A 10388-nucleotide genomic window follows, 5' to 3' on the forward strand; every position below is an offset into this window, starting at 1 on the left:
CTATCTGGTCTTACGACCACTCTAGGTGGCTTCCAAATACATAAGACAACATGTAAATATAACAAAAAAATAAATTATTACATCAGACAACTAGTTCATCAAGAAGGAAGGTTATAGGTATTAGTATTTCCATTTTATGATTTGGAAACAGGACACTTACTAGAGCACCTGTAGAAGCCCAAAGCCTAAATGGTTAGTTTAATGTTTGCTTGTTTATCTGTGTTGTCCTTAGGAGGAAAAGAGGCGGACGAGATGGGTTGCCTCCCTAAAGGAAACCCCCAGGAGCCGAGCAGGGTGGCGCTTTTCCATTCAGGAAGGGTGAGGTTTGATGCCACACACGGCCTGACGTTTCCCCCTTCCATGCATTATGTGGATGACACGAGCATCGGAGAAGGGCCGTCATCTCATGGACGCTGATACAAGGCTTGAAAACATCACCATCATCAGAATTATTGACTGCCCATCCCAGAATCATCTTGAGGCTGTAATGAAAAAAATTCCTATGCCTATTATAAAAACTTAAGAGTCACTTTTCCAAGCTGTGAGGTGAGGCTGTAATTCATCAAACTTGCCAGTCTCTGTGTTGTTTCCAGCACTGCATCCAAGAAAGGGCTCCTGGTGAGGGATTCCCGAGGCCCTGGGGGCTGTTCCTACTCCCCGGTATGCCTGTCCGGCCCACCTCCACGCTACAGCAGGTACTCAAGGAGACTCAAACGGACCTCGGATGAGGATGTCTCCACCTTTGGCTCTCTGTAGTCAGGGGAGCTCCCAGGCGGTGCCCCAAGTGAAGCAGGTGGGAAGCAGAGCCACCGGGTGAGTCAACCCTCCTCTCGACAGCTGCTTGAGGTTCAATCCTTGGGGTTGACGTCAGGCCTGTGGCGAAATCAAGGAAGCGAAGCAGGACGAGGAGAAGGCACTTGACCCTTCGGGAAATTCTCAGCAAAGGCCTTATGTTCCCAGAAAGGCCAAAGCACAGTACAGTACATGTCTCAGTGCGGCTCGGACAGCAAGCTTTGGCCTTTGGATCGCATCCTCGCAGACTTGACAAGGTCCCCGTGTGGATCTACACCTTCTCTTCCCATGGGACCCGACATTTCCAGGTGAAACTTCCGACTAGGCCATGTGTGAAATCAGACTCCCTAGCCCTCCCCCTTGGAGAACATCCTCCACGTTCTGCTCTGCGGTCATGAGTTTCTCGCTCCCCCTTCACACCTGCTCTCCCAGTCCAGATCTGGGAGTTTTACAAGGTAGAAAGCGAGTGTCTTCAGCTTATCGCGCCGTAGATCTCAGGTGTGTCGGCCTCTCAGTTACACGCTGCCCGCAGACCAACAATGATGAATTGATTCCCTTTCTCATGGCGGCTTCAACACATTCTCAAGACAAGGGCTGGGGCACACCCCATTTTCACCATCAGGCACCCCCCCCTCCGGCAGCTGCTGCAGGAGACTTTTGACAGAAAGGGCATCCACCTTCATTGTGTGCAGCTAAGCTCATAATTGCTCGATTGCATTCTTGATGGAGATCTGAAGATAACACAGTGCTGAAGATCTCTATCCTGCTGGCTCCTTTCGTTCCCACAGTAGTCAACAGCCGGGCAGCAAAGGGCTCTGAGCCGAAAAGGCCAGGTTTCAAACATCAGGAGCTGGGTAGCCTCAGGCGGATTGCCACCTCATCACCTCCCTCCCTCATTAACAGGAAGGAGATGTGGAGATAACTGGGATTAACAGACATGTGGCACTTTGGTTTTTCAATGCCCTGGTATTACTCCCTCTCACAGCCAAGGGAGAGCTGGTGTCCGGTGTCCTTGGCACTCCTGTTTTCATCTGTTCCAGACCATCACTATTCTATATATATTTTTGCGTGTTCTCTTTGGAATCCATGGTTTCCTTTCGCTTTTTTAAAATCTCCATAAAAGCAGAGGTGTGCCCATCTCTACTGTTTTCTCTCCATAAAAATCTGTTTGAAAAGAAAATCTAGGCGTGTCCTTTTTCCCTGCAGCTGTTGGGGGGGAGGGGCTTTTGAAACTCATGTATATTCAGGTATTCATCATAGCCTTTTTGCTTTGGAACACAGAAGCCAGTAGTTTAGGTAACTGGCTGGGGGAGCCAGAGGTTGGGAGTTTGATTCCCCCTGGATGCCTCTTTGACAGGGGCTGGACTGGATGACCCCACAGGGTCTCTTCCCGCTCTACAGTTCTAAGAATTATTGCTACAACACATTAGCTAGACTCAAAGAAAAACTGTTTAAGAGTGCTATAGTGCCAGAGCACTGCTGTTTTACAAGCATGCACACAACACCCAAGCCTTTTTCTTCTGAACACAGAAATGGAAATTGTTGTTTTTTAACAATAGTTTTTAAAGTTAGCCTTCTGTGCTATAGCTCTATATTATGAAACTTGACATTGTTGCATCGTCATGTTATAGCATCCTATCTCACTCCCCTTCAGGAAGACATGAAACTGGAAAACATTTTAGTGGCAATTGGCAGGTGGATTAAAGAGCAAAAATGAGGTTAAAGGACAGAAATGGAGAGGTTGCCAAGTTCATGCTCTAAGGGAGAAGATCAAAAGAGAGCAGTTCCGCACCAGAGCAGAGCAGGGAGCAGTCCTTTCTTTCCGCATGGCCGGTGACGGGGAAGGGGCAGGGATGGACGCTGGTGTTGCGCAATCCCACACAAAACCCTTTGCGGAGTGGAAAAGGACAATCCATCCACCTGGCCCCTCTAGCCTCCAACCCTTATCCTTTGGCTCCCTCTCGTGGCCATCCTCAGGCCACGGCACAACCTGCCATGAATTTGGCCTTTGTGAAATGAAACCCCAACCCCTCTTCAGGGGGTTTCGCTGGTTCATACCAAACAGGCGTCCTCGTTTCGTTAGAGGTGCTGAAGGTGGTCTTGGGAAGGTGGAATTCCTATCACACTGGGTTGCCTTTCGCAGAATACTGGAGGGTTGAGTTGAGATTGGCATGGGCCGCCGGTTCATTTAGTGGCTCAACGGGTGTTCAGCAGTTCGCAGCCCTGCCTCCTCTGTCAGGCGCCCACTGGGGTGCTGCCTCTGAGGGGGCGCCTGCCAGAGGAGTCTGGGCAGGGCACCACTGAACACCTGTTCAGCCACGGAACGAACCAGCAAACCTGCTGGTTTGGCGGTTCCTGCCCATCTCTACTGTTGAGCTTAAGGCAAATGATTCCTACCGGCTTCTGGGGACCAGCTAGCACAAAGGGAGGCCTTTTCGAGTCCTTTTCGAAGGGACCTTGATATCGGCTATGGACACCTGACACCTGTACACAACCCCAAAGAGCTGCCCGAAGCGGTTGCCTCTTTGACTCGGGTTTTCCCTTCTGTGGAACATCCTTTGTGGAAACAGGGCTGTATCCTGCTCTCCAAGCCAAACTTGGTATCAACTGATTCACCTGCTGTTTGTGGCTCGTTACTCATTGTCTCGGTTGTGCCCATAAACCAGGGCATGGATCTTGGCCGCTTCTCATCAGGCGAGGGAGAAGCATCCAGTGTTTGTTCAGAAAGTCCTTGAAAGAAGGGAGGCCTTGAACCTGGCGCATCTGAGTCATTTGCCTCCTGGCTGCAATAAAGACGTATAACTTGGGGCACTTATAAAAGCCTCCGAAGGAGCGCAGGAGGCTGCCACTTCTTCCCAAGACGAGCATCCGTCCGCTGTGCCCTCCTCAGCAGCGTAAGTGCCAGGATTCAGCAGATCTGGAAAGGGGGGTTAGCCACGACCAGCTTGATGGGGTGGGCTAGGGCTCCGCAGCTCCCACCGTGAGAATTTGGATGATGCCTCCTTCCTTCCAGCCCTCTGGCTTACAGTTCATCCTTCTTGGGCCAAGGCTTTAATGGGCGAAAGCACAGCTGTTATGGGTAGTACCGATTTCGGGAGCGGGGGGAGGCTTGGAGAATGCTGAGGTTCTCTTCTGACATTCTGGAGCCAGGAACTGGGCTGTGTGGCCCTGACGGCCGAGGCTGGAGCGAGGCTAGAGCATCTAACACCACCCGTCAGGCGGCGGCCCTTCGCGTCCACAAGTGACTCTTCAAGCACCGTTTTGCCAGCAGGAGGAATGAAGGAAAATTTTTTTGGGGGGGGGGAGTGGAAAGCAAGGCTCTGAGCTATGGAGGTTCATGTAGCTCTTTTCCGCTGCAGGTCCCGGAGGGAGCTCCGCGAGGATGATTCTGCCCGGAGCGCCAGACCTCCTTTGCAAAGCAGCTCTCCTTGCACTGGCGTTCCTGCCACATACGGCCACAGGTAGGCAATGGGACAAAACGGCCGAGTTGCCAGGAGAGGAGACGCATCCCAGGCAGTGTAATCGCAGGAGGAAAAGGGTGTGACAACTCCTCTCTTCCCTTCCCCAAGAGCCAGGGTGGCTTAGCGGCTATCATCTCGGACGGGGATGTGGGAGGTCAAAATAAGCCCCAGAGGGTGGTTTGGGGCCACGGAACTCCCTCCTTCAGTCAAGCTGACCCCCCGCCCCCAGGATTGTTCTGAGAGGAAGGCAAGAGGTGGGAAGTACGCCATCTTGACCTCCTTGGAGGAAAGGCTGTCCCAGGTGGGCAACTTCCTACCTATAACAGGTGACTTCCGTCCTGTTTTCTCTCCCTAGGCGTAGGGCTGGCCATTAACGCTAACTCGGCCGATCACAGCCTGCCAACAAGCCCAGGCCTGACGCAGTCCCTCCGGTGCACGGTGCAAAACCATATGCAGGACGAGCAGGTGCGCTGGTTCCGGGAAGGCAGGCAGGTCAGCCTGAAAGACGGCAACCAAGTGAACGCCAGCAGCATCTGTGTCTCCCCTGTCACCGTGGAGGATGATGGCGTGTCCTTCACCTGCAAGCTGGCCCGAAATGACTCCGTCCAAGTCTCTGTGACCCTGGACGTCAAGTGTGAGTGGCCAGCATCTGATCAGGTTGTGAGGAAGGCTGATGGACGAGAGCGCTGGGCGGTCACTGATGGGTTTGTCTGTGTTCCGCAACAGATCTGGACTACATATCCCAGAAGCCCCAGCCAGCTCGGCCACTGGCTGGAGATTCTGGGACCAGCAGTACAACACTTCCGGGTTTTCCTCGGCAAAGTGTCACTTTCAGTATCTATTTTTTCCCCTCCATGAATGTCCTCGAGATGAAATGTAAACGAATACCTGACTTTTTAAAAAAGGTTAATTATTTTGGTCACAGCTATGAGAAACAAACCTTGTTCAAAGTCGGGAGGACGCTGCGATCTTCCTCCACCTCTGAGCTGTTCTTGGTACTAAATCCTTAAAAATGAATTCCTTACCCCTAATTTTCCAAAAATCCCCCACCATTCCAAACTTCCAGCAGTAATCGGAAAATTCCTTAAGTTTAAACATGGACGACCCACACCATTCTTTCTGAGAAACAATGACATTTCTCATTCCTTCATTATGGGCCTGTGTTTATCAATTCTATTTTTTTTAATGATTTAAATAACTAACTTACCCACAATGAATTAAATAATGTTTTAACGTGACAGAGTAGCAGCACGTTAATAAGGCACAATTGCTAACCTTAGCACTCCCTGTTCGCTGCCTTGGGTACTTGCATTGGGAGAAAGGCACCTGTAAGAATCAGCTCCCTAAATATATTGAAGGAAAGGACTCTGGCGAAGGGGCAACGTCTCACGCAAACCTTTGTCGGTTCCCCACAGTCGCCCCTATCCTGAGCGGGGAAGACCCTCCTCCAGCCGCAGAGGAGAGCGATGTGACGCTGAGCTGCCACGTCAAGGCCAACCCTCCGGCTCGGATGAGCTGGTGGAAAAACGACAGCACGCTGACCCTGGAAAAATCCCGGTACCAGATCCTACAGACCGCTGAGGTCTTGCAGCTGAAGATCCAGAGCGTCCAGAAATCAGACGCTGGGACGTACACCTGCGTGGCCCAGTCCACTGACGGAGAAGCAAAGAGGAGCTTCCACCTGGTCGTCGAAGGTAAACCCTGCCATCATGCCACTGGCCGCGGACAAGCGGCCGGCGGCGGTTTTGATTCCGTTACCCGACAGGCAGAAGTGGTCTTGCTGTTGGGTCCCTCCTGAAGAGAAATGCAAGGTAGAAATATTTCAAGTAAAGAAAAGCGTTATCTCCAAGATGCAGACAAGTTAGCTGGTTTGACAACCGAGCTCCGGGGATCCTCCTGCCCTCTGGGTCGCTAGGGAATTCTAGGTATTGTAGTCCAACAGAGGTTCTCCCATCCAATCCCCAGCGTCTCTGGTTTGAGAGGACCAGGAAAGCAGTTGATGATGAAAAAGGACCTGCTTTACGGGAGACTCAAAACCAGCGACTGCTGCCAGTCAGAGCGGATGATGTTGGAAGCGTGAGAGGTCACAGGTCTGCTCTGGAATCCGACAGCTCCCTCCGTTTGCCAAATGCAGAGAAAGGAACGGATCCTGGCTCTCTAGCATCCAACCGAGTTGGGCTTCCTTGTTTTCTCCCCCTCCAGATAAGAAAATCCCATTTCCAACGGAGGCCGTCATCACCGCAGCCGTGGTGGTTTTCCTCACCATCCTCTTTGCTGTCGTAGCGCGTCGAGAGAAGATCTTCAAGGTAAGAAGGACCTTGCTGACCGTCTGCCCATCTTCTCATGCTTCAGAGAGCAAGAAGACCTTCAGGTTCAGGAGAAGAAAATATTTTATTCAGAAAATGGGAGGGAGCTCCGCCGGACCCAGAGGACCTCAGAAGGCCGTCAGCTGTGCATTTATTTATTTATATTTATTTATTTATTTATTGGACTTATATACCGCCCCATAGCGCTACAAGCACTCTCCGGGCGGTTTACAATTTTAATTATACAGGCTACACATTGCCCCCCCAGCAAGCTGGGTACTCATTTTACCGACCTCGGAAGGATGGAAGGCTGAGTCAACCTTGAGCCGGCTACCTGGGATTTGAACCCCAAGTTGTGAGCACAGTTTTAGCTGCAGTACAGCGTTTTAACCACTGCGCCACGAGGCTCTTCTGTACTTCCCTCAGTTAATGGTGGTTTTGGATTAAAAGCTACCCTGAGCCCCCTCACGCTGCATCTTTTGAGAGAAAAGACAGCACACCTGCACATATAGAGAGGGACATTTTGGAAATAAAAGATCCCAAAAGCCCCGGTGGCCAACCTTGCTGAGAGACTTTGGGTGTTACAGACCAGAAGGGAATCTTTCCACTTGCGCTGGATATAGGGAGAGGCCCTCCTTTTATTCTGAAAGCCAGAAAGGCTCCTGAGCGCATCCTTCCATAAATTCGGAAGCCTATGGGAGAAGAGCCCTCCTGTCTCGTCCCAGCCGGCAGGAGGCGCCCTTCTCTCAAGGAGACCGGGGGGGGGGAGTCTGGCTCAAGTCCTAGCATCACCATTGTTCTGGTTCAGACACCTCCACCCCCAGCTCTTTCCCCCACCCCCACCTGATGTATTTCCCAGTTTGATTTGCCGAATGACACGCTTGCCTTCCTCTGAAAACACCCTCCCTCTGGAAGGAGGGAAGGCAAGATTGCCTCGTCTCCCCTCCGGTCCTGGCACTGGTGTGGGCGGACACCCCAAAATCTCAGAAGGGCCCTCAATGGGGCAGGGCGGTGAAGCAGGCCATCCAAAGCTGCTCAGCAATACGTGTGTGAAAGCGTTTGCCTGTGGCAGGGCCTCAGCAACCCTAACCCACCCCCCACCCCCGGTCCCGCAGCCAGCACTCCTGGTCCGAGTGCAACAGGAGGTCCTCTTTTTTGGGCGCTGGGTTTTGCATCGGCTCACCCGAAGGGTTAAAAGCAAGAGACGAAACACTTTTCTTTCTGTTCTTTTTCAAGTGCTTCAAGAAAGCAAAGGCGTCGCCAACCAACACCGCTCTGTAGGTACGTCTAGAGTCGCTCGACCTCGTGGAGGAAGTTCTGCGCCTCCCACAGCTTGCTTGTCCGTCTGGTTTACGCCAGGCGGAGGTGGAGGGAGGGTTGTGGGTGCCCAACGCGGAGGATCCCGCCATACCAACCTCTTTGCCTGCCCGACCTGGCCCTCGGGTAAGAGACTTCTCCGCCACACAGATCTCTATAGGCAGCCCTTAAGAGGTTTAGGGTTCTCTGCTTCTCTTCTGTTTTTTTTTTTTAAATCTGCTAGCCCTCGACCCTTATCTTGTCCTGTGTTTTCCCTCCAGGGGAAGGAATTCTGACCTCAGAACCTCCACAGAAGCATCCTCGGTCGCTTCCCCGGATTCTCTTGGGCTGCTCCTCTTGGATTTATTATTTAAAATACTACTTTCTGAGACCTGGCCGCCAAGAGCTGCACCTTCCTTTTATGGCTTCTCTCTGCACGGGCCATTTCGTTTCTGACCAGAGCTTAAAATGTACTAGTGCGGTAAAAGATTAACTAGTCCCTCAAATAACCTAAGCTGTAAACGTACTGTTTCAGTGCAAAGGCCCGAGGGAGCAAGGACTCCAGGAGGGTTTGTCCTTCCTGCTAAACCCCAGTGAATGCAATCTCCATATTTCATATGCCCGGTAATTAATATTAAAGGAGTCTGTCTCTCTGCAGAATTTGACTTGTTAATGACTTACAGGCAACAAGGTATAAACAGTTCTTAATTTATCCTACTCTCCACCTTCCCAGAGAGCTGAAAACCAAACCAGGAAAGCTTCATTCCAGAAACGCTGACCAATCGATATCGGGCGAGGTGGTGGTGCTTCCTTCAGCCCGTTTTCAAGGAGAATCTTGGGGTGATGGCTGTAGACCTCAGGGTTTCACCAGCTGCCTTAGGGGAGCTTTTTCTGGAGAGGGATCTGCAAACAGAGTTTGTGACATAAAAGGAAAAGAAAAACCCGTGATTCCTTTGTTCGGCTGTCCAAGAGGCCGCTGGCACACCTCAGGACGAGTCACGGATGATGTCGAATGGGGGGCATGTCAGGGGCGACGGGAGGGAAGAGGAGGTGGTGCACTTTGCGACTGTGCTTCTGGGTTGTGGGCAGGGTGAAGTATTAGGGAATCTTTTTAAAAGTACGCCAAAGGGACGAGTCGCAACAGCCACAATCCCACGGCTGGTGGTCCCAACTACAGCAGGCCCACGGGATCCACAGTTGAGCCTGTGGGCCTGCTGGACTTGGGACCAGCCACTGGATTTCAGTCGCTGTGTGGCCGTGCTTCCGTTATGGGGCTCAGAAGGAGACCCTCCAGGTTCAAAGTGCCGTTTCGGAGATCAGAGGCAAACGGAGCGTCCCAAAGCAGGCTTGATCCTCTTCCCTGTCATTTCTTAATGTTTCTGCCTTTCTCCCTGCCTTGTAGCTGACACTTGCTGCCAGAGTTCGCAATCCATCCGCCAGTCAGTCGGGCTCCATTTGTATAGCAGGTCTCTATGAGTTCAGCCTGGTTTTCTTCCAACCAGGCGTGACCAAGATCCTGTCGTAATCTGCTCAGGAGACTTCAGCTGGCCACAGAGAAGAGCTTCGTCGCTGTTCACAGTGCAGGAGCTGAGCCAGCAGGAAAAGCTGGCAAACCGTCCCGCCCCTCCCTTTACCTGGCAAGCACCTTCTGGGCTGCACGGAAGCTCTCTGGCCAAACGTAGTGGCAGCCTTCCAGGAGAGCAGGGGGTGACCAGTGTCTCTTCCGTATGCCTTGGATCTGTAAGTCAATGGGGACTTCCTCAGCTGGCTGCTCCTGGTGAAGGAACTCTGCAACAGTGTGAACAGGATGAGACACGTCGGCCCAAAAACTCAGCTCGCCTCTCCTGGCAGGATAGCCAACCATGCACCACCTGCCCACCCCCACCTACACAGGGGACGCCCCATAAACCTCCCTCCCACCCGCATCCAGCAGTCGCAAAGACGGTCAATCTCACGTGTGAAGTGAGATGTATGACTTTTTAAAAAAACCCTGACAATATTTGGGAAAATAACTGTTGTCTGGTTGATAATCCCCGAGTTCCAATAAGTTGTTTGTAAATGTGCCTCTGCAGAAGCCAGCAGGTGTGTTGTCAGACTGGAATACCTTTCCTGTGTCTGCCTGGGCGTAATTGCCAGCTAATTATATTAGCAACATGAATATTGAAAGAACAGAATTGTTTTTACGTATGGAAATGATTATAAATGTAGCGTAATCCAAATAAGTGCAACTCCCCGATAATTACTTTATCCAAAGAAGGGCGGATCCAGGAATTGGAAAGGGAAATTAAGGTGTAATTCCGAATACTGTACATTTAATGAAGATATTGCATTAACCAGCTCTGTCATATTCACCCCTGCGTGTAATTTCTATAGCGCAAGGTTCCCACCCTTTCTCAACCCACGTGGCTGGAGGTGGACTGCCACGTGCAGGCTGACCACGCCACAACTGGCGCCACATTACTGGGAAACAGCTTGGCGGGAGGTGCAGTTTTTTTTGGGGGGGGGGACAACGCTGGGTGCGGCCAGCAAAGAG

The 10388-nt window shown here is 51.6% G+C and overlaps 1 protein-coding gene and 1 long non-coding RNA gene across 2 annotated transcripts; one reads left to right on the forward strand and one right to left on the reverse strand.

Annotated features, from left to right (window-relative positions):
* Window positions 1–4140: 4140 nt before the first annotated feature.
* On the forward strand, window positions 4141–8262 carry TMIGD1 (transmembrane and immunoglobulin domain containing 1). The gene is made up of 6 exons (XM_078379195.1): window positions 4141–4253; window positions 4609–4887; window positions 5669–5947; window positions 6456–6559; window positions 7796–7840; window positions 8137–8262. The coding sequence occupies exons 1-5, from the start codon at window positions 4175–4177 to the stop codon at window positions 7838–7840; spliced, it is 786 nt and encodes a 261-aa protein (XP_078235321.1). The 5' UTR covers window positions 4141–4174; the 3' UTR covers window positions 8137–8262.
* LOC140701765 (uncharacterized) lies at window positions 6482–9748 on the reverse strand. The gene is made up of 3 exons (XR_012080744.2): window positions 9490–9748; window positions 7743–8758; window positions 6482–6618 (listed from the first exon to the last, which is right to left on the reverse strand). It is a non-coding gene; the product is annotated as an uncharacterized LOC140701765 (long non-coding RNA).
* Window positions 9749–10388: the final 640 nt, after the last annotated feature.

This window comes from Pogona vitticeps, chromosome 7 (assembly GCF_051106095.1).
Source record: "Pogona vitticeps strain Pit_001003342236 chromosome 7, PviZW2.1, whole genome shotgun sequence".
Lineage (NCBI taxonomy): Eukaryota > Metazoa > Chordata > Lepidosauria > Squamata > Agamidae > Pogona > Pogona vitticeps.